Here is a 20814-nt window from a genome sequence, read left to right on the forward strand (position 1 = left end):
GTGGGAGCCCATTTCTGCCGGTCAAAAATCAATTATGGGATAAAATAAATCTGAAATTATGAGAAATAAGTAATAGTCATGAGATATAAACTAAAAAGGCAATTCAGAATTATGATTAAAAAAAATATGAATTCATGAGAAAAAAGGTTTAAATGACGAGATGAAAAGTCATAATTTGGTCTTAAATCTTTTACAAAAAGTCCAAATTATTAGATCAATTATGATTTAAGTCATAATTTTGAATTTTATCTAATTAACTTGATTTTAAATTGATTTATAATGACTTTCTATCTCATAATAACGATTTCCCAAGGGTATAGTTTATGTAAAAAAAATCTCTTTGGACTGCTGCTTGGTTGGACAAAAAACAAACAAACAAAACAAACACATTAAAAGACTTAAATTCATGTTCTGGGAAATTGTGATGAACACGTTTCAGATTACTTAAATAATCAACCTAAAAAGTTAACACATTCAATACATTTTTTTTAGTGAAAATGGCCTCTGTGTATAAAAAACAATTCAATGGAAAATACTGTGAATCATTTTATTTATAAGGACATGACACACAACAATCAAAACAACAATTTAATCAGATTGTTTACAAATCATAATATATTGCAAAAAATCTAATCATATGGGTTACTTGACTGAAATTAATCAGCTACAATTAAAGCTGCACATTATTCATAAAACACTCGACCCAACAAGTTAGAGACCATGCAAATGAACCTCACTGTCTAACTCGAGATCAAACTTACAGTGAAGCAGAAGTAGGGCCTCCTCGTCAAGTTCTTTAAAAGTATGAAAAAAGTCAAAAGTTCGGACTCGAGAGGGAGATTCCCGTCTGCATTTGAAAGATCTTGACACAAACGACTTGTACAGAGATAAATGAGGGTAGCAATAGTGACTGCATATGATATACTGTACATATCAGTGCCATAAATGACATGTTTCAAAAATAGTTTTTATCAAAAAATTAATAATTCAGATCTTTTCACACAAAACAAATAGTTTTTTTTTCTCTAGCTTATACAAGGACACTTATGGCCAGGTTACTGACGATAGATAATTTAAAGGAAAAATACCATAGTGCTGTTCATTTAACTCGTGGGATTCAACTTTCCAGAGTAGAATTACTCGTCTGCACTGTGCTTTCAATAATCGCTTACACTGAAATGGGCAGCTAGTGGAATATTTCCAACAAGTTATACTCCACCCAAAATCTAGTTTAACTGACATGAATTGAAGCTTTTTCCTGAACGACTGAAGTAGATGGGAACTTGTATTCTTTTAAAAAAGCAGAGAAACATGAAACGGCTCCATGCATTTTGCCCAGCGTAATCCAAGGATCGGGACCGAAAACCTTGACTGTGGCTGAAGCGTTGGTGCACACCCATCTGAAGTGGATCTACAGGTTTGTCAAGGGTGTAAATAACATCTATTTCAAATCAATTTGCAATCTCAGGGCTTCTGGAGGCTTGGATTACACCTGAAGAGCTTTGTGGATCCATTTTGTGGGTTGTTTTTTTTAACAGTTTAAAACGAGTCTTGATCTACTTCAGTTGTTTAGGAGAATGCTGCATTGGTGTTTTGCTGTGATGCCCGATTTTCCATCAGCGCGAAGGTGAGTAGATGAAATTTTTGGGTGAACTTATCCTTTAAATATTTGCCACTTGCCACTGATTTCTGGTGGAGTATTACTTCAAATCCAAATGTACATTTCCTGGTCTTGGGGGCTCTTCATTACCAACACTTGAATACAGTAAATCCCATCATAATGCACAATCAAAATGCATTCACCTACAAAACAAATCACTTGAACCAATCATCAATACAATTGAAAAAGTGTTGATTTTCTTCTGATAACAGTGGTGAGATATATTTATATACACACACCTCAGACAGCTGCGTCCTGTCAGCGAGTGAAATGAATTCATTGTTGAATGTAATAAATGCTGGAAAACTAAATAATGTGCCCTCCACTGACAAAAAGTGTCTCTTGCACAAGTCACTCTATTGACACAGAAAAATCTAACAGTACTTCTCAGAACATAAAAATATACAATGTATTTACAGCAGAATATCTTCGATAAACTCTAGTGGGAATGATCGACGAGGAAAAATAAAGTGTTTGATGATTAACGTGGGTGTCGCCTGTCCCTGATTGTCAGTTGTGTCGTAACAAGAGGGAGCTTAGCATCAATTTTCCAAACCTCATTAAATGGCAAAAAAAAAAAAGTTTTACGCAATAGCACCTAAGACATCACACATAATGAACACACTGAAAACAATCAACAGTATGATGAAGCACAGAAGAGACCTCAGATGTGGCTTGCGACTGCATTCTAGCGAACTGGTGATAATCATCAAAAACTACAAATGTCTCAAACATGGTCTGCTCATATACACACGAAGACATCACATCCTTCCAGCCACAGATAACAGTTTGAAAACGAAACGTGCACCTATTTCTTTCTTCAACTCTAAATATGATGTGCGAAATAAAAATAAAGCTCCCAGATCTTCACGCGTTACAGACTGTATAGGTTGATAGCTTATGTGGTTGTTATTGTGCAAGTGGAATTAGTAGCCTTAAAGAAACACAGAAACAGGAATGAGTGAGGCTGGAAAAAAAAGAAAGAAAGAAAGGCACGGATGCTAAATTAATAAAACTGGAAAAACCAAGCACCTCATTTCCACATGTACTCTCTTTCTTGATGAAGCCTAAATACAAGGGGGTCTAATCACATTGTTGTTTCTCCAAAACCTGTGCAGCTTCCAACAAGAACAACAAAGGACTATAAAAGTGCAGCTGCGAGAGCTACATAACAAGTGACGAAAGCGCAACCCAACAAGGGTTTATACTGACAGGTCAGTCTCAGAAATCTCCTTTTAACAAAAGTCGCCTATTAAGTAAAGGTGTTCCATTTCCTCCACTGTGAAACTTCATACTACATTCCCTGTAGTGAAAAATGTGCAAATTGTGCAAAAGTCACGCACAATCTTAAGTAATTTCACTACAACTTCCTTAAACTTCTGAATGAAAAGAAGATTTATCCTGCAACCATATTATGTGTGCAGCTATTTGATACCCAAATCTTTTCTCTTTCTTTTTTTTTGGGGGGGGGGCGAGTGTTAAAACTGTGAAGTCTTAACGGTTAGGTAACACACGGTTAGAAAAATCGGTGACGAAAAGTTTAAAAGGAATACATTAATGTGTAACGATTCATGACTGAGAGCTATAATTTCTTCACACCAATCAAATTAGGCCCAATGGAAGATAAACTAGATTCCTTCTCAGACAAATACAATCAGTTAAATTTTTCCCGTAGCATTCATTACACATATCATGTGGAAACGCCTGTTTCAGGTGATAGTAAAGTGACTTCAATGTAAAGTGAAGAATCAGTTACGATTTCATTAGAGATGCACCGATTACAATTTTCTTAGCTGATTACGCGTTCTGATTTCTTCTGACCTGCTGATTTTCTTTTAATGGAAAATTCAATTTCATGCTCATAATGAGCACTGACTGAAAAATAAATAAAAACATTTAAATGGCCTGTTACTGAAATTGTAGCTCCCTGGACTAAGCATTTACACAGTGTCTACTGGTATATCCTGGACTCTTTTTGTGAAAGGTAAAACGGAGTCTTGCTGTATTTGATGTGAGTGGAAAAAAAGTTCACTGTTCCTGTTTACTTATGCTCAAAGTAAATGCGCAATTCTTAACCTTCAACTTGAACGTTTTACAATCCCAAAAGAAAACAGGCGGAACACAAAACTCCAGTAACGTCCCTGTCTCTGCTTCGCTCCATGTCTGTGTGGACCCTACTCCTGCAGTGAAACAGGAGATAAGAAAGGCATTTTAAAGCCATTTTTATTCGGTAAATAACACAAGATATTTAGTTTCTTTCTTTCTGTACAGGCTGGCGGCATGTCTGTGATTGTGACAGAATTGGATATATCTGACACTGATCGGCCAGTTGCTGGTCGTGGCAGATCACGTGGAAATCTGGTCCCTGGCAGGTAAATCGGTGCATCTCTAGATCTAATCATGGTTTCACCTCAGTAGACAATTTAACAGGGGTCACACAGTTTGGGCAAAAACGTTCTGAAATTTAACCAGATAAACAGCGAGGGGAGGTAGATGCAGTAAGAGCAAAATGGCATATATATATTAATAGGGACCTAGTTTAATTGAGCGGAAATGTTGCATAAAGCAGCAAGAGTGACTTTTTTGTGCAAGGCAAACTGATTGACAAGACATTTAAAAGCTCCTATTTGTGAGAAAAGTTGATTTTTGAGTCTCATTCAAAACTTGTCAAATACCGACACTTTGGGATTGTAGGGCGCGATGGCAACCATCCCAAAGCGCCAGTATTTGGCGAGGTGGGAAACAAATCAACAAGAGGACCTGAAAGATAAACTCTACGGCAATGGGATGAGAGATTATTTCTCTCTTTTCATTACACTTTGGTTGCTTAATCTCTCAATGTACATTCTGGCACAAGAAATGTGTATCCACGATAACAATTCTTTTTTTTTTTTAAAGGGGAAGTGCTAATTATTGTTCCATCAATTTGCAGTATTTCCATTCGATCAGGTTGCACTTGAAAAACAAAAAAACTAAATATTAGTTTTAAATAAAATGCTTTAAGAAAGAGCACAAAGTTGCAATGGGACTTGTTTTGGCAAAACAGGACACATGAGATAAAGTGCTGCTGAAATTATAAACAGAAATGAATTCATCCACCCCTCCCGTCAGCCAAAGGTTTCACTGGATGAAACGTCAGGGGAGGAGTTCAGTTGAGCCCTGGTCTCAGTGACTCTGACTATGGGGAACTCTGAGAAGTCTGTGCTGTGTCCTCGAAGACTTAATTGTCCATTGGCAACAGTAAACTGTGAAGAGGATCCAGATCTCGATGCCTGGAAGTGAGATTTGAAGTTCTGATCGAAGGAGCTTATTTGAAAAGTCTGCAGTATGCCTTGTGAAGAGTCTGTCTTTTTGGAGGGTGATACCTGCTCCAGAAAGTCCTCCTCAGCAGGGGACACTGCTGAGGGAGGGGTGGTCTCGTCACCTGAAAATGAAAATGAGTGCTGGGAGTCCCCGACCAGTAATCCAAAGTGAGGTTTCTCTAAAGTGGACCGTAGCGGAGAGCTCATCCCTGATTTGAACCTGCTGGGGGAAGGAAACTGTTTCTCGGTGGAGAACAGAGGTTGTCCAGCTAAGGTGGGGTTTTCTGAGACCAAGCTGAGGCTCTGGCTGGTCAGGTAGCTGTCGTTCTGGCTGGTCCTCTCCAGTGCTTGCTGGAGAAACTTGGAGTACTCTTGTAAGAGGCTGACTTTCTCTGTAGCTGGCTGAGCCTGGGCTGAAGAGGCTCCAAGGCTCTCCACGGGACTGCCATCTGAAACATCTGAAGAATTAATGGATATGCTTGATGTAACCTCTGTATCCGCCACACTGAAAGAAATGTCCGACTGCCCATTGGCCTTGTTGGAATAATGGTCCAACAGCGTCTGAAGAACCTCATCAGGCAGGACGTTCTTGTCATGTGTTGCTTTAATCTCTGCGCTGATGGGCTGTGGCTCCAGAATGGTGGCGGGCACAGTCTCGTCGATGACGGTTGACACCACAGTTTGTGTAACAGATGGCTGAGAGGAGATGCTGCTTGTGTTCAGGCTGTAGTCCCGAGTGTTGTTGGCCATCGCAGCCTGAAGGTAGCGTTTCTTCTTGAGGAACTGCATGGCGTCGTCGTAGTTTGTGCTGCTAGCTGCTGGCTTTGCTGGTCCTCCTTGAAGAGTTTCTACTGACTCCAGTTCGGTGTTGCTTTCTACGTCCAAAAGGCCTTGCTTGTCCACAATTTCAAAGGTGTACTGTGTGACCTTGGTATTCTCCTCAAAGGAAGCCAAAGAAGACAGGCAGGGAGGGGTTTGCTCCGTGGACTGTTTAGGACTCCTCTTGGGGATTTTCTTCAGGACAAGTTTGGGAGGAGTTGTGTCTTCTGATGACACGTCTCCCTCTTGGTGCTGGCTAGCCGTTTCTTCAGGAAGTTCCACAGAGTAGTCTGCAATCACGTACTCATGTTTGACTTTGGAGGACACAGCATAGAGAGGTAGACCTTCAATTTTATTCTGTCTCTGATCCTCCTTCTCCTCTGTTTCGACCACAGCGACAGTATGCCCATCTGGCTGTGCAGTGGTGGAAGCGCATGAACTTTTGTCTGCACACTTTTGGCGCTTTTTCTTGGGCAGTGAACACTCTTTGGAGAGAAAGGGGGGGCCTGAAGAATCCGTGTCACGCAAAGGTCCGACTTTACCAGCTGCCTTGTTGGTCTTTCTCTCTCTGTTTTCATGACACATTCGTCTGTGCTTTAAAACCCGGTCTGTTCTGGAGAAATACTGTGGAGAAAATGAATTTCTTTTCAGTAAAGTTCTTTCCACTTTACATTCTTCAAACACTGTAAATGGTACTCAAAATATTTTTTGGGAGCCTTCTTATAAAACTTGACATGCTCATTTAGCTGTAGCGCTGCAATGATTAGCTGATTAATCGAAGAGTCAACAAACATTTTTGCTCTCATTTATGACAGTAAATGAAAAGTAATTGTAAAACCTAAGGCATTAAAAACAGCTCCTAAAACCTGTTGGCTCCAATGGTCATTAATGAATCAAAAAATTAGTCTCTTCAGTCACATGTTCTGAAAGTGAAAATATAATCCAAAATTATGCAAATGTTGTATCCCTTTTTTGCTGGTTAAATACCTGATTTTCCACCACTGTCAGTTATATTGTGGATTTCAGTTGCACTATGCACAATACAAGTTAACTAAAACAGAGCTTACCTGGTGACAGTAGTCACACTGGTACGGCTTCTCTCCGCTGTGAGTCCTCTTGTGTCTCTCCATGTGGTACTTCTGGATGAACCTCATCCCACACTCATCACAGCGGAAAGGTTTTTCACCTAAACAAAGAGACAAGAAAAGGAAAAAAGAGAAAAAGACAAGATGACTCACTTGAGACTGAAATGACAAGTAAAAACTTAAGAGCATGCTGATGACATTCATTCTCACTCACCAGTGTGGATTTTCTCGTGTCTCTGGAGCAGATATTTCTGAATGAAGCGCATATCACACTGGCTGCACTGAAATGGCTTCTCACCTGGAATTTTAACCATAGGTATGAACCTCAGTATATAAATTTAGTGACAACATTGTCTCCAATTTGAAAGTAAGACATTTATAAAAGGCATTTAAGACAATTCATACCTGTATGAATGAAGACATGCCTCTGTAGATGGTAGTTGGTTCTGAATGCAGCATTACAGTGAGTGCAGACGTGACACTTGGGGTTTTGTATGCCCAATGATACCTCATCACTGATGCTGAGAATCTACAACAGCAGAGACGACATATAGCCTTGTTTGATTCACTCTAACAGCTGTCATAATGGAACATTTTAACTCAAGGCGATTTAAAAGTATAATTTCTGTGACAAAATTGACTTGCACCTTTGCTGGTGAACGCTGCTTCCTCTTTTTCTTCTTGGGACACACCATCAGGTCCTTCGCTCCTTTTTTGTCCTTCTTTATCTGGACAGGTGGCTCAGTCAGCTTCAGTTCCTGTTTGATGCTCAACTGTAAAAGCAGGGCCAGAGACACGCAAGACATTTAACAGGGCACATGACGTACTTTTAAACCCACCCACTCATTGAGCAGCTTAACCAGGTCAGAAAGGTGCTATGGGCCAGCAGAGGACAATCTATGAATGTGTGAGGGTACCTCACCGTGGAGCAGCTGCTGCTTTGCCACAATTTACCAAGACAGTTGATGTGGTTCAAGCATTCTGACATTCATCTTGGGAGGGTACCTCACCGTGGAGCAGCTGCTGCTTTGCCACAATTTACCAAGACAGTTGATGTGGTTCAAGCATTCTGACATTCATCTTGGGAGGGTGCTCAACACTCAAGAACGAAATCTTCAGTTCCTAGAGAGCTGAGTACATGCTGAGAAATTACATCCTCCAGCTGATCTGAGAGCGTGTACAGGTTTCATCTCTCAATTAATTTAAAGGGATAGTTTGGGTTTGTACAGGCAGTAAAATGCTTACAAGCCAGCCCCAACCTACGTAAAAATATAAACAAAGATGATTTTCGACATGGCCCCAGCTTAGATAAGCAGAAAGGAGTAATGGCATGGAAGCTAAACAACACACTGCTGTGAGCCATCTACAAAAAATAGATTAGCTTAAGTGTGTGCTTTATTGGGACAACCCAGCGATTTGACTAGTTTGGTTCCTGCCTGTGGTCCTCAGCTGCATGTCATTGCCTCTCTCTCTTTTCCCTGTTTACTGTCGCTCTTCCCCTGTTCCCCTGATTGGTTGGTTTGTTTATGTTATTGTCTCACTAAAGTGAATCCAAATTAACCCTTTAAAAAGGTGCAGTATGGAAAAACTGGCCATCTGTTGAATACATAAGTAAGGTGCAGCATATCATCAGAGTACCCGATAACCGCTGTCAACTGTGGCTGCTGTTAGCTAGTTAGCTCGGTTAGCCCTGACTGAGAAATCAGAGTCATGGGGGAGCCTCAGAGTGATTGGGCAGGAGGGTTAGCTCTCCAACTCCAGTAGATGTGTCTTCAACACAGTTCACAGGCACCTTTGACATAACGTCAAAACTAATATTTCTTCACATTCTGATGATAATGTTATTTATATTTTAAAGTGAATGTCATTATTACATTATAACGCATTACATTATTGCAAAACACAGAAGTTACACAATTATAACTGATCGAGGTAGCAGCAGCAGACAAGGTACTTCTGTGTTCTACAAAGTCAAATGACTGTTTCTGTCAAAAGAATTTTTTTTTTTTTTAATTCACACGTGCTGTGTCATTCTGTTGTAATGCACAGTCATCTATTTCAAAGTGCTTCCTCATAAAAAGTAATTACTTAAAACTTCTTTGGAATTATTTCATAAAGTATGAGTGTCACCAGCAGTTAACTGGGGCAAGAGTGGGTGTCCCACGTGTTTCAGTGTTGAAGGAACTGATGTCCCATACCAGATATTTCACGGGATGACATGAAAAGAAACTGATGATGTGGAGACCGCCAGACAGTATCCATACATATAATCACATCAAAACACGGACTGCTTCTTAACCAGCATAAACTCACTGGCATATGAAGCAAGCAGGGAAACTTATTGGTGAGTTTTAGGGGGAAATGCACTCCCACCTCGCCTCCTCCCTCCTCTTCTCCACCATTCTTTGTCATCTCCTCCTGCATCATCAGCTGCTCCGGAGGGACCAGGTCATGTGTAACCAGCGAGCTCCCCGTCAAGTCCTCATCTTCGTCTTCATCGTCATCGTCCTCGGCCAGCAGAGGGTGGTTCGCCAGCGATCGCTCCCCCAGGGTCATCACCACCAGTCCTCCTCCGCTGACCAGCCCGACTCTCCCTCCTCCATCTATTCCTCCGCTGCTGCACTTCAGCAGCATGCCCTCCAGCTTGTCCTCAGTGTTCATCTTACATAGAGTAGTTCTTGACTCTGAAATAAAAAAAGAAATGGAGAGATGACTGGATAATATTGTAACGCTGAATGTCAAGTCATGTTTTGATCAATGTGACATTAGAAAAGGCAGATGTGAAATCACACACATCCAGAGATGGGAAGTAACAAAGCACAAATACTTTGTTACGACACTTTAGATTTTTCAGGTTTTTGTATTTTACTGGAGTATTTATTTTTCTGACATTTTTCTACTTTTACGCCATACATTTTAACACAAATATCTGACCTTTCTACTCCTTACATTTTAATAACAGGTTTGTTACTTTAGTTAAGTAAAGGTGTATTAGCATCAAGCATCTTCAGAGACCCTACAGCCCTCTGCCTGGGCTGACTTTTTGCTGTGCTCAGGACAATTTACCAACCTAAAGTGTCGGTATGCCTTTACAAACAGCTCAGACAAATCCTAATGATTCTACTTTTATGTTTGATAATCTTTCAATGATATTAATGTGACATGAGGGTTCAGTTAACTTTGCACAGGAATGACTGTCCTTTTACACACTGAGTACATTTCAGAGCCTTTACTGTCTTACTTTTGCTTGAGTAAAGAAGTTGAATCAGAACTTCTACTTTTACCAGACTTGTTTTCTTTTACAAGTATCTGTACTTCCACATGAGAAAAAAAACGGTGTACTTTTGTTACTTGTGTACACATCAACAAACACACAGGGGATAACAAATGTCTAAACGTACTTCCATCGTGATTCTTGCTGTGATCTGACAACGTTGCTGGAGTCAGAATGACTAAGACGCAACTGTGATGGCATGCTTACACTTGCATGTTTCCCATAAGCATGATAAATTATGACTGTTAGCTAATATTTTAATGCGAAAAAGGTCCCAACACCTCAAAGAAGGTATTGCACAAGTTAGCAACATTAGTTCTAGTCTGGTCAGCATAAGTTTACCAAATCCTAAGTAAACGGTCTTTATGATACTCAAGGGGCTGAGTTGTGATAATAATGATGTGTATTCTGGGCCCAGTAAGTTTCACCTACTAATTCACTCGATGCATAAGATCACCTCGAACCTTACAATAAACTGTCATACGATCCCACTCATCTACACTCAACTATGTCTCCTCTAAGTGTCAACTTTAGTAACTGGGTCAGCTGTTGTCTCTGTGATATTATCTTACAAAATGTACTGTAGCAGTGTAAAGTGATAGTAAGCTCTCAAGCAGCTCATAACGTTGAGCATTAATTGGCAGAATGCGCCGTTCTTATAAGCCACCGTCGGAAAACGCTTTAAGTCTTTATTGCTATTGATGTTGGCTAGTTAGCCATTATAACGTTTTTTGACTCATGAGCCAGGCAGGTTACTTTATTAATATTTTTTAATAAAAGACGGCTAAATGCCAGTCTACACTGACAACAGGATATTTCTACAGTTAGAAAAACAGATATTCTGTTTGTTTGTTTTTAAACAGCGACATTACACTGGCGTTGTCCCCGCTTGTCGTTGCACTTCGACAAGACCTAATTAGTCAACTAACTAGCGAGCTTAAAACGGTAAAGCTAGCTAACGTAGCACTTGTGGGCCGTTTGGTAACAGGTTTAACGCTGTAGCTAACGAATATTCACTGACCCGGGAGGCAGTACAGCGGGTAAGTAGCTGTCACGGTTTAAAAGCACACCAAAGACCACTTACTCCCATATGTAAACACACTCACTGTGTCACTTAGGTTAAGTGGGTTAAGTCTCTTGCTAGCCAGCCAGCCAGCTAGCTAGCCGCGCTTGTCAGATCACATTAACAACTGCTGCGGAAACGCAAGAACGGAGAAGGATGTGCCTTCAGAATTAAGGCTCGCTCAACACATCAAATGGTGAACATATCGGTTGCAGGACTAGAACAAGATTCCCCAAACATTTAATGAAGTTGTTCATACTAACACATGAATACTGCCACTTAAACTATGCTAAAAACTATATTAAGCAATCCTGTGCATTGTCCTGCCTCATTACCCTTACTTCGGATAGCTTTTATATATAAGAAAAGTGCAAAGGCACAATTTTCAAATAAGCGCAATAACAACACGCCCCAGCCACTTTTGCAATGCTAATTCGGCATTTTATCATATCATGCACTAACCATGGAGTTAACATTACAATCAAATCGCTGAAAAGTGCATCGCTGGAGGCTTTACTTTGAAGGCGGCGACCGGAAGTTCCAATATCCTGTCACGTACTTGACAGACGTCAACGGCCTGTTTGAAGCTAGTTAGCTAGCTGCTAGCAAGTTACTGCAAACATTGCTCTGTCTCTATCGCTGTAATGTTCAGTTGACACAGCATCCACATGGCATTAGACGTATCTTCTCACAAGCGGTATTCATCAATAAATCCAAGCTCACGTCGAACGACGTTCATGGCACAAAACGCTACTTTCGCTTGCACATTTCCCCAAAACTTGTCAGCGGGGTTACTACGCTTCGGTGCTAGCTCCTCCAGCTTCCTCAGCCACTCTGCCCCAATAGGCCACAATGTTATTGCTTGCTAGTAAAGCTAACGTTCGCTAACTAGCTAGCTCTCCGCCAGGACAAATAATAACATACGTCTGAGCGACGCGCAAGAAGTGATACACCAACATAAAAAGCTGCATAGTGTCTTCTTACCTGCTACGCGTCTCAAACCCGTATTGCTGTCATGATTGTTATGCAAGACTACAGTGTAATGATGGTGTGCGGAATAATCAAATACACCATCACATTTCATGAAGGCATGGACGTTTCTATTTGTCGCCATCTAGTGGCGGACAGCGGTCAGTGAGCGGCAGTGCGCTCCTGATCACCGATAGTATTCAGTCATGCTTCAGTTTGGCGACCTACTTCTATAAATGATCTTTAATTATTATAATGTCATACTAATTTTCATCACTCATTCCTGGTCTTTTAAGGCTGTTTTAATTAATCGCTCAAAAAATATATATGTGTGTGTGTGTGTGTCAGCTAATGCTGTCTATCAATAGGTTGCACTCTGATTTGTGGTAATCTCATTGCATCCATGCGGAAATTAATCATGACCCTGTTAGTGGGTGAGAGAGTACGTGGAAATCGGTTTCATGCAGTCGTGTTTTTTACATGTGGGGCTTGTCTTTCCCTAATATTAAAGGCTGCCGTTGACCTTGTAAGTTAGAAAAGTGCCACAGTGGGTTTGACATTCCACTGACGCACATGCCACATTAAATGCTCTTGCATCTCTGGCTGCACCATAAATTGTCCGTGACATTTTAACACCACCTTTCCCTTCATGATGGGATTAGTTAATTTGCGTTAGTGCACGAGCATGTAGACCAACCTCACGAGAAACGAGGTGAAATGGCAATAAAAGGCGGATCGAGTGGAAGCGTGTTTAATGCAATAACCGTCTGTATTCATCTGCTAATCCTTCGACTGACAGCTTTGCCACAATAAAGGATGCTGGGGGTCGTGATAAGATGATAGCCTGTCACGCTGAGCCATCACACACACACACACACACACACACACACGCCGCTGAGAGGAATACTAATCAACCTGTTTGCCTACAAGTGCAGCAGCTCGGCGCGCAACTTTCTCCCATCTGTGTGTCTAGAAACGTCTCCTTTGGCTCTAACCCAAACCTCCACCTGCTGAAATTCATCTGCGACCTTCCTTTGAGCGAACAACCCTCGACTGTTATCACTCCTGTCTCCCCCCCTCTGTCTCTCTCTCCTCTGATGTGCGACAGACAGGCGCGGAGAGTGGATCTGGGGACAGACAGCAGCCGACGCCGCCGCCGCCGCTTCTCAGCGAGGGAAGCCCCCCACGCGTTGCGCGCCTTGGATCGCCGCTGATAAATTCGCGTGTGCGTGCGCGCCGGGCTCCTCGTATGTGTGTGTCCGCGCACGACAAAGCCCCGGGCTCAGTCCTCAACAGTTGCTACCGGAGCGGCGGAGAGGAGAGGTGGAGAGCGAGGAGAGAGACAGCAGACTGAGGACGGACGGACGCGGAGCTTCCACGCCGCCCTGCCCGGCTCTGCTCCTGACATGCAGTCGCTCATCTCTCCGGTGACCAAGGCCATCCTAGTAGCGCTCTTCATCTTCGCCATACTCCTCATCCTCTATGTGATCCTGTGGTACATTTGCAGGGACGTGGACTGCGACCACGGCATTTGAGGACTCCGTTAGAACGGGAATAACGGGGATTTCACAATGGGGCGCGCAGAGGAGCCCAGGGTCATCCTGTAAGTCTGCGCTCTTTCTTTTTCTTTTTTTTTTGTCTCTCTTGTTGTGTGTGTGTTTCTAGGTTATCTGTGCATGTGCCTGTGTTTGCACGCTGTCTTGCGTAATGTTAAATGCGCTCTGGTTAGAAAAGGTGACGGCAGGGGAAGTGCGTCTCCGCCGGCACCCGGTATCCCAAAACCTCTTAATGAGCAGAGCGCAAAAAAAAAAAAAAAAAAAAAAAAAAAAATCCCTCTAGGAGCAACTTGACAGCGAGAATCTGTCACTGCTGACACTGACGGTGGCTCCTCAAAGGTGAGACAATGTTACGAGGAGGATATCGAACTGGTGTCAAACGGGAGACGGTGCGGGCGCGCGTCGTGTGTGTGTGTGCGCGGACTCAAACGGAGTGTGAAGACCGCCTGTGACATTGCGGTAAACGGCGTGTGTGTCCCTTAAGGTCAAGAACAAGAGTGTTTACATCAGGTTGCCAATATTGTCTTGCCCTCCTCCTCCTCTGCCTCCTCTTCCTCCTGCCTCTCCGTACATCTGCAGCATTAGTTCATGCTCAGTTCATCTCGGTCTCTGAGGATGCTTCCCTCCAACATTGGCATTTTACATCCAACGAGATAACAGGATTATCTCTATTCGGCTCCTGTGCGTCTTATTCCTAATCTGCCTTGTGCCATGTTTTTGGACTCCTTATCATGAATACCCGGCTAATGCTTTTACGCATAGCGCATTTATGTTCCCCGTGACACCGGGCGAGCTTGTCCAACATGCTATGTCCAATCTCAGATCAGGAAGGATGCTCTTATATCCTCTCTCTTTCTCTCTCTCTCTCTCTCTCTCTCTTCCCCTCTATTTCACACACGCTTAATGAAGGACTTCTCAATATTGCAGGCACGTTGGCCCCCCGATGCCTACATGCTGTCACATGGCCCATAAAGCTGCTAAACATGTGAGGTTCGATTGCCATTTTTTTTCATCCGGATCCACAAACATTTTTTTGTTTTCTTTTCCTCTCCGGCAAACCTCAGAACTAAAGAAAAATGAACAAACTATGCGTGTTTTAAAGTGGATAACGTGAAGGGCACACCAAGGACATGCTGCCTTTTGGGGAGTTTTTAGGACAATTAAGCAGGAAAACCCAGTTTGTGTTTCTTTATATATGCAGAAAATAGTTTTAGGTTTCTGTTCATGAGACAGACGCATCTCACAGGGAAGAAAAGCATGACTCAACCCTTATAAAATATAACAGATCCCTGGCTGAAGTTTGGTTTTTATGGAAAGCCACATCACTTCTCTCTAAGCAGACTAAATGCCGGATGCAGCCATGAGGAAGACACCCCGCAGCCTCCTAAACTGTTGTGTGTGCTCTCCTGCAGAGAAAAGCAGAAGGTCTGGTGGGGATGGCAGATGCCCTCTTTGACCGGACTACAAAATCATTCCTGTCAGCGACACACGCAGACATATAGTAGGTCGTACATGACAGCTCACACTCCATCAGCTCCAGTAAGGACACAAGGAGGGAGGGAGTGAAGAAGAAAAAGGTGTATGACAACTGCTTCAACTGTTGGGTGTCTGTGCGTTTAAAGCGCTGCCCTGGATTGTCTGTGTGTGTGTGTGTGTGTGTGTGTGTGTGTGTGAGCGCGCAAGTGTGTGTTAAGTTGTAAAAAAGGGAAAAAAAGCAAAGTGTTTTCGGAGCGACTGTGTATGTTTGTGCAGTTTGTTAAGGAAGAAAGGCAGTGTCATTTGTGTGTGTGTGTGTGTGTGTGTGTGTGTGTGTGTGTGTGTGTGTGTGCGCGCGTGTGTGTGCGTGTGTGTGTGTGCAGGCGTGGGAGGGGGTTAAACACTGACATGCTCCAGAATGACAGATGAAAAAAAAAAAAAAGAAAAAAAAAGTGGAGCAGGGAAGGCTCAGTGGGACTCAGCACGGGAGACAGGTGTGTGTGTATGTGTGTGTGTGTGTGCACCTTTGCATACATGAGCATGTCTGAAATGCCCCTCAAGTTAGTTTAAATTGTTTTCTTGTGTTAAATCCGTGTTTAAACTGTAATATTGCAGTGAGTGAGCGTGTTTTGTGATCAAAAGTTCAATGAAGAACGGTTCTATTCACACAGGATACACACACACCGGTCAGTAGTTTATATTACAGAGGGTTAGCCGCTGTTGCTCTCTGTTAGGGGGCTGAGACGAGGCAGTCAAGAACGGGCATAAAGTCACATCCTCTGGACTGTCGAGGAAAATCTGACCCGAGCCCTTCACAGAGAAATCCACAGCCCAGCAGCGTTGAACAAGGCAGCCGAGAGAGACGGGAAGGTCTCACTTTTCACGTCATGTTAACAATCCGCTCACATATGGCCAATAAAAGAAGCGACCGATGCATTTAAACTGCGACAAATTGCTACATAGAGCCCCTTTAAGGAGCGTCAAAATAACATACATTTTACCTGAATGTTTCCAAGTATTTCCGCTGGTTTTCGTGTCATCTTCTCCATCGCAAGTCGTGTGTATGATATATGTTATTTATCCCACTACAGCCACGATCAGTCGTTCGAAAGGCAATTAATCGTCGACAGTCAAACATTCGCCGGTTCCAGCTTGAGGATCCGCTGCTCTTTTCTTTGTCTTTAATGACACTAAATTAAGAGTTTTGGGAGGGTTTGGACTGTTTGAAGATGTCAGTTTGGGTGTCCGGGAAATGTTTTGATACGATTAAAAGATAAATCAGGAGATAAATTGCTAATGAAGACAATTGTAAGTTGCAGCCCCAATAACACATGTATATTGTCCTGCCCTGTTGGAGGTATTTACTCCTTTGTATCCCTGAGTCCAAATTGCAAATCAGTTGATTTTTTTATTAATTGTGAAAAAAAAAAGCGTCAGCTTAATCAATAATTAATCACCCAACAGTCCTCTTTTGTACTTTATATACTTTTTCCATCAACATCCAAGCTTTATTCCCTCAGAAAATGAATCTCCTAAATCCCTGGATCCCCGCCAAAAGTTAACGGGGTCTTTTTCTGGGCTGAGACTCATCCTCCGTCCAAGTTTTGTGAAAATCCGTCAAGTAATTTTTGTGTAATCCTGATCACAAACCAACCAACCAACAAATAAACGGACGTGGGTGAAAACACAACCTCCTCGTTAGTTGCAGCCCTGCGCACGTACACAACGGGGCTCTACCAGTTGTGATGCTGCTGTGAGAGGCAGACAGGCTCCGACAGAAAGGCTTCTCACTGCTGAATGTTAATACACCGTGATAGATCCAAGTTCAATTGAGATTGAAAGTCTTAAAATATTTAGTATTTAAAGTAAATTATTGAAGCGTGAGGCGGTGGAGAGGGGATTCGTTAACCTATTCGGCTGAGAATCTTTATGAACTGTATTACGTGTGTGTGTGTGAGTGTGTGTGTGAGTGTGAGTGTTGCCGTCAGTCATTCATGCAAAAGTGGTAGCCAGACCTCCATGCTGATGAATCGTGCAGATTTATATAAATCTGCCTTTTTGAAAGTGGGAATAATCAGAGAAGTTTGCCGTCATCAAGCTATGAATGCAACTGTAAAGGTCAACGTGTTCTATTTGGGCTGCTGAGATGTTGCGTTTAAGGTCACAGAGCAGAAGCTGCATCAACATCTGATGGCAAAGATTTAATAAAGCGATTGTTTGTCATCTCCACCACTGTTGATAACTTTTTTTTATATTTTATATTTTCAATATGTTTGCACTTCAAGTGTTGAACACTATTCAGCATATTTATTGAGCCACGAATGTTACAAGAGCACACACAGGATTAAATCAATTTAATATCATGAACATGAATGGTGGAAAATGTCTCCTTGCAATAGATTTACAAAAAAAAAAATTATAAATTGAACCTAAACAGCAACATTTAGAACAACTGCTGCTGATACATTAACAATGTAGTTTCTGTAAATACATTAGCTCCTTATTTGAATTGAGGTCAGAGGTCACTGTGGACGGCAGAATAATACCACAGAAATTTAAAGAGTCTCCCTCAAGGACACTTCAGTAGGAGTGGGTACTTAACGGAACGAGGACTCGAAGGCGGCTTGTTTAGCCAGACGATGATCTCTGTACTGAATGTAACATGTTACAGTTGACAGTGACGGGGAGGAGTTGGGCAACGTGGAAATATTTTTACGTTGCTGTCAGAATGCATTAATATCTGACGTTGTTGAAGATGATTTAAAACCCTCTTCTCTGCGTGATTTGTATCAAACAATGTAACATATCGTGCGCTTGGCTTGACTAACAACTGATTTGAGATCAGCTCTTTGTTTTGATAAAATCGTGAATGGAACTTCTGAGCTGAGGAACAATCAGGAAAATAAATTAAGTCTGGAATGGCTTGTGAAATGCTAAATTTGAATAAAGTGCAATATAGAATTGAATTTAACTGAAGTTATGTTTCTTATATTATCATTTCTTGTTTTAAAGACCCTCCACTGACGGCGTTCATCCTTCAAGACCTGAATCCTGACCGCTCGGCTGTGTCGTCATTGAAGTAAATTGTTTTTAATTAACTTGACATATTATCTGTAAGTGCTGTAAAGTCACATTATCATCTCGAGGTTGTGTTTTTGGTCCGGCCTGTTTATTTGAGTTTGATGAAATCTTGCAGACAGTCAGGCGATGGGCCAGAGAATGACTGAGTAGCGTTTGGAACTGATCCAGGTTCATGTCTAGGAATTTTATGAGGTCCCTACTAACATTGTGACACAAAGCGTTTTCCAGCATTTTACCCTTCACGTGTACTACAGAACAGGGAGACGTACAATTCGGGATGGTTGCTGTATCACTGTGTGTATTCTATACTGCATATTCAGACGTGGAGTAAAATCTTCTGTGATTAACAAATAGAGCCACAGCCATCAAGTGTTTGAAAGAAAATTATTTTTTATAATTAATTAATCTTTCAGTCATTTTTTTTTTTTTTTTTTTTTTTAGCAAACTTGTCACACATTTGCTGGTTCCACCTTCTTGAATATGAGAATTTGCTGCTTCTTTTTGTCATTTTTGACGAGACTTCGATGTTTTGGACCGTTGGTTGGAGAACAGAAGCGATTTGCAGCTGTCACTTCAAGCTCTGTGAAATCATGATGAGCATTTTTTACATTTTTTGTGACATGTGACTAAAAAAATGAAACGATTCACAGTGAAGCAACGAGCAGAGTCTCTGATGATGAAAACTGATTCAGTTCGACTTCAGCAATCACTCAATTTTGGGGGCCTTGGAAGGTTCCCGCTGACACACTACCCACCCAACCAACCCGATGTCACCTCGGGCCACAGCTCAGTTAACATCTGTGAAACAACAAAATTTGAGGGATCACAAATCAAAAAGCGTTTTATGTTGCGGTGCCCGGGGTTGGAGTCCAACCTCGCTCTCATCCTGTTTCCTGTCACTCCGCATCCGTTCTGTCTGATACAACTATAAAAGAGGCAAATAGGGGTCAAAAAAGAAAAGAAAAGAAATGTACTGATATTATTATCAACTCAGAGGTCCTTGGACTACTGAAATCTTCTCTCCCAAACAAGTGGAAAGTACAGATGGGTGACAAATTACGGAGAAATACTGAATGAATGGGAGGAGAAACAAGACAAATTAATATGCTTTCATACAGGACACAGGGGGCCATTGTGAGGTTTGATGAGAATGAAATGGATCAACAGGAAGGACGAGGTCTCTGTGGGATCTCCCTTGAAATTGTCACCCATCTGTTAAAAGACAGAGGACACTCTGTATCTGCCCTGACGGTGTTCCCTCCTTTCTCCACTCCTTTCTCCACTTCAATACGTCTGATTTCTTTCTGAGGTTGAGCAGCCAGTGTATTTCTCTCTCTGGGACACACACTTGTTGTGTTTCGTTCATTCATTCACTCACTCCCATCAGCACCTCATGCCCACGGCCTCCTGTTGCACCTCATCCCTCTTGTCTCTCACCTCTCCTCTCCCGTCAGCTCCTTCCTGCACTCTCACGACAAGCAAACAATCCCCAAACCCCGCAAAAAATTCTTAAAAAAAGCTCTACATCCTTTCTCCTCTCTAAACCTAATCCTTATTCAAACCGTAACCTAAAAAAAAAAAAATAAAAAACCCAAGTCGGAGCCTTCGAGCAGGAGCTGAAGCCTGGTCAGGACCACCTGACGTCACAAATATGTCCTCATTCTGAAGGTCTAAAAACTCAAATTGGCTCTCGGACAGATAGAAGCACTGGAACGCTCACACACACACACACACACACACACACACGCACACACACACACACACACGCACACACCTCAAAGCCATAAAAATAGATTGTGAGTGACTCAGCCGTTATGTAAAGTCCATCTCTGATAGGGCCGCCCGGGGCTGTTTATGTCAGTTTAGCTTGACGGCACTGGAGCTGAGGTGACACGTGTCTGCTGTGTCCGAGCTTCAACAACACACACACACACGCACACACACTGTTTTCTTTCCCCCAGAAGGTGCGTGCAAGCCTTCTCTCTTCCTTCTCGCTCTTCCACTTCCTTTTTCCATCTCCCATGTTCCCCGGCGTGCGTCCCCCAATGGACAAAGATGTGATACCGTCAGCGTATAATGGACTCCCTCCAGCCCAAACAGCGCACATTATTAGCATTTGAGCGCAGACTGGGAGGGAAACACCGCGTTAGACATGAATCACATCTGCCATCCCTCCGGCCAGGTGGACAGTTCAGTCAATACCGGTAAACATGAGTGAGGCAGGACCTGAATCCAGAGTGATACAGTACAGCTGTTGTCTTCAGTTCTGCTCCTGGAACAGATGTGATGCAGGGTGTTTGATTATATATTTATTATCTGCACAGTTTCCCCCGGGGGAAAACCTTTATTAACTGTAATGAGTCGTCTTTAATCATCTTTCATTTCTAATATGTCCCCATCTCATTAACCCCAGACCTTTATTGTCCCACGTCTTAATACTGTTTTGGGGTTTTTTCACAGCTTCAGTAGAGTGAAATAAGGAAACACTTAACCTACTAAGTGCTTGAGGAGTATTTTTAAATAATTTAG

The 20814-nt window shown here is 42.2% G+C and overlaps 2 protein-coding genes across 11 annotated transcripts in view; one reads left to right on the forward strand and one right to left on the reverse strand.

The window, feature by feature from the left end:
* Positions 1-533: 533 nt before the first annotated feature.
* Positions 534-12317, reverse strand: znf148 (zinc finger protein 148). 6 transcript variants are annotated; one of them, XM_030427484.1, is made up of 7 exons: positions 12188-12317; positions 9180-9550; positions 7514-7639; positions 7272-7395; positions 7081-7164; positions 6849-6967; positions 534-6405 (listed from the first exon to the last, which is right to left on the reverse strand). In XM_030427484.1, exons 1-7 carry the CDS (start codon positions 12315-12317, stop codon positions 4768-4770), a joined length of 2592 nt encoding a protein of 863 aa, XP_030283344.1. In that variant the 3' UTR covers positions 534-4767. The 6 variants fall into 6 exon arrangements, with proteins under 6 accessions (XP_030283344.1, XP_030283345.1, XP_030283349.1 ...); XM_030427485.1 differs by having other exon boundaries at positions 9240-9550; positions 12188-12307; XM_030427489.1 differs by lacking the exon at positions 12188-12317 and adding an exon at positions 11721-12158.
* A 713-nt stretch (positions 12318-13030) lies between these two features.
* LOC115587582 (dehydrogenase/reductase SDR family member on chromosome X) overlaps positions 13031-20814 on the forward strand; it is a 61352-nt gene continuing 53568 nt past the window's right edge. For 2 of the 5 annotated variants that reach the window (XM_030427490.1, XM_030427494.1), the window contains exons 1-2: positions 13031-13775; positions 18217-18283. Coding sequence is in view for 1 of the 5 variants with exons in the window: in XM_030427492.1 (XP_030283352.1) it covers position 18283 (1 nt within the window). In the remaining 4 variants the exon portion in view is untranslated. The remainder of the gene's footprint in view (positions 13776-18216; positions 18284-20814) is intronic. The other 3 variants (XM_030427492.1, XM_030427491.1, XM_030427493.1) reach the window with 3 other exon arrangements.

This window comes from Sparus aurata, chromosome 9 (genome assembly GCF_900880675.1).
Source record: "Sparus aurata chromosome 9, fSpaAur1.1, whole genome shotgun sequence".
NCBI classification, from domain to species: domain Eukaryota; kingdom Metazoa; phylum Chordata; class Actinopteri; order Spariformes; family Sparidae; genus Sparus; species Sparus aurata.

Bases quoted from the DNA above. Each gene is read 5' to 3' on its own strand.
- znf148 (XM_030427484.1), bottom strand. From the start codon at position 12,317: ATGGCGACAAATAGAAACGTCCATGCCTTCATGAAATGTGATGGTGTA. The intron at 9,551-12,187 runs GTAAGAAGACAC...TTTTTATTTCAG, and splicing joins GGGTTTGAGACGCGTAGCAG to AGTCAAGAACTACTCTATGT. The intron at 6,968-7,080 runs GTGAGTGAGAAT...CTCTTTGTTTAG, and splicing joins ACACGAGAAAATCCACACTG to GTGAAAAACCTTTCCGCTGT.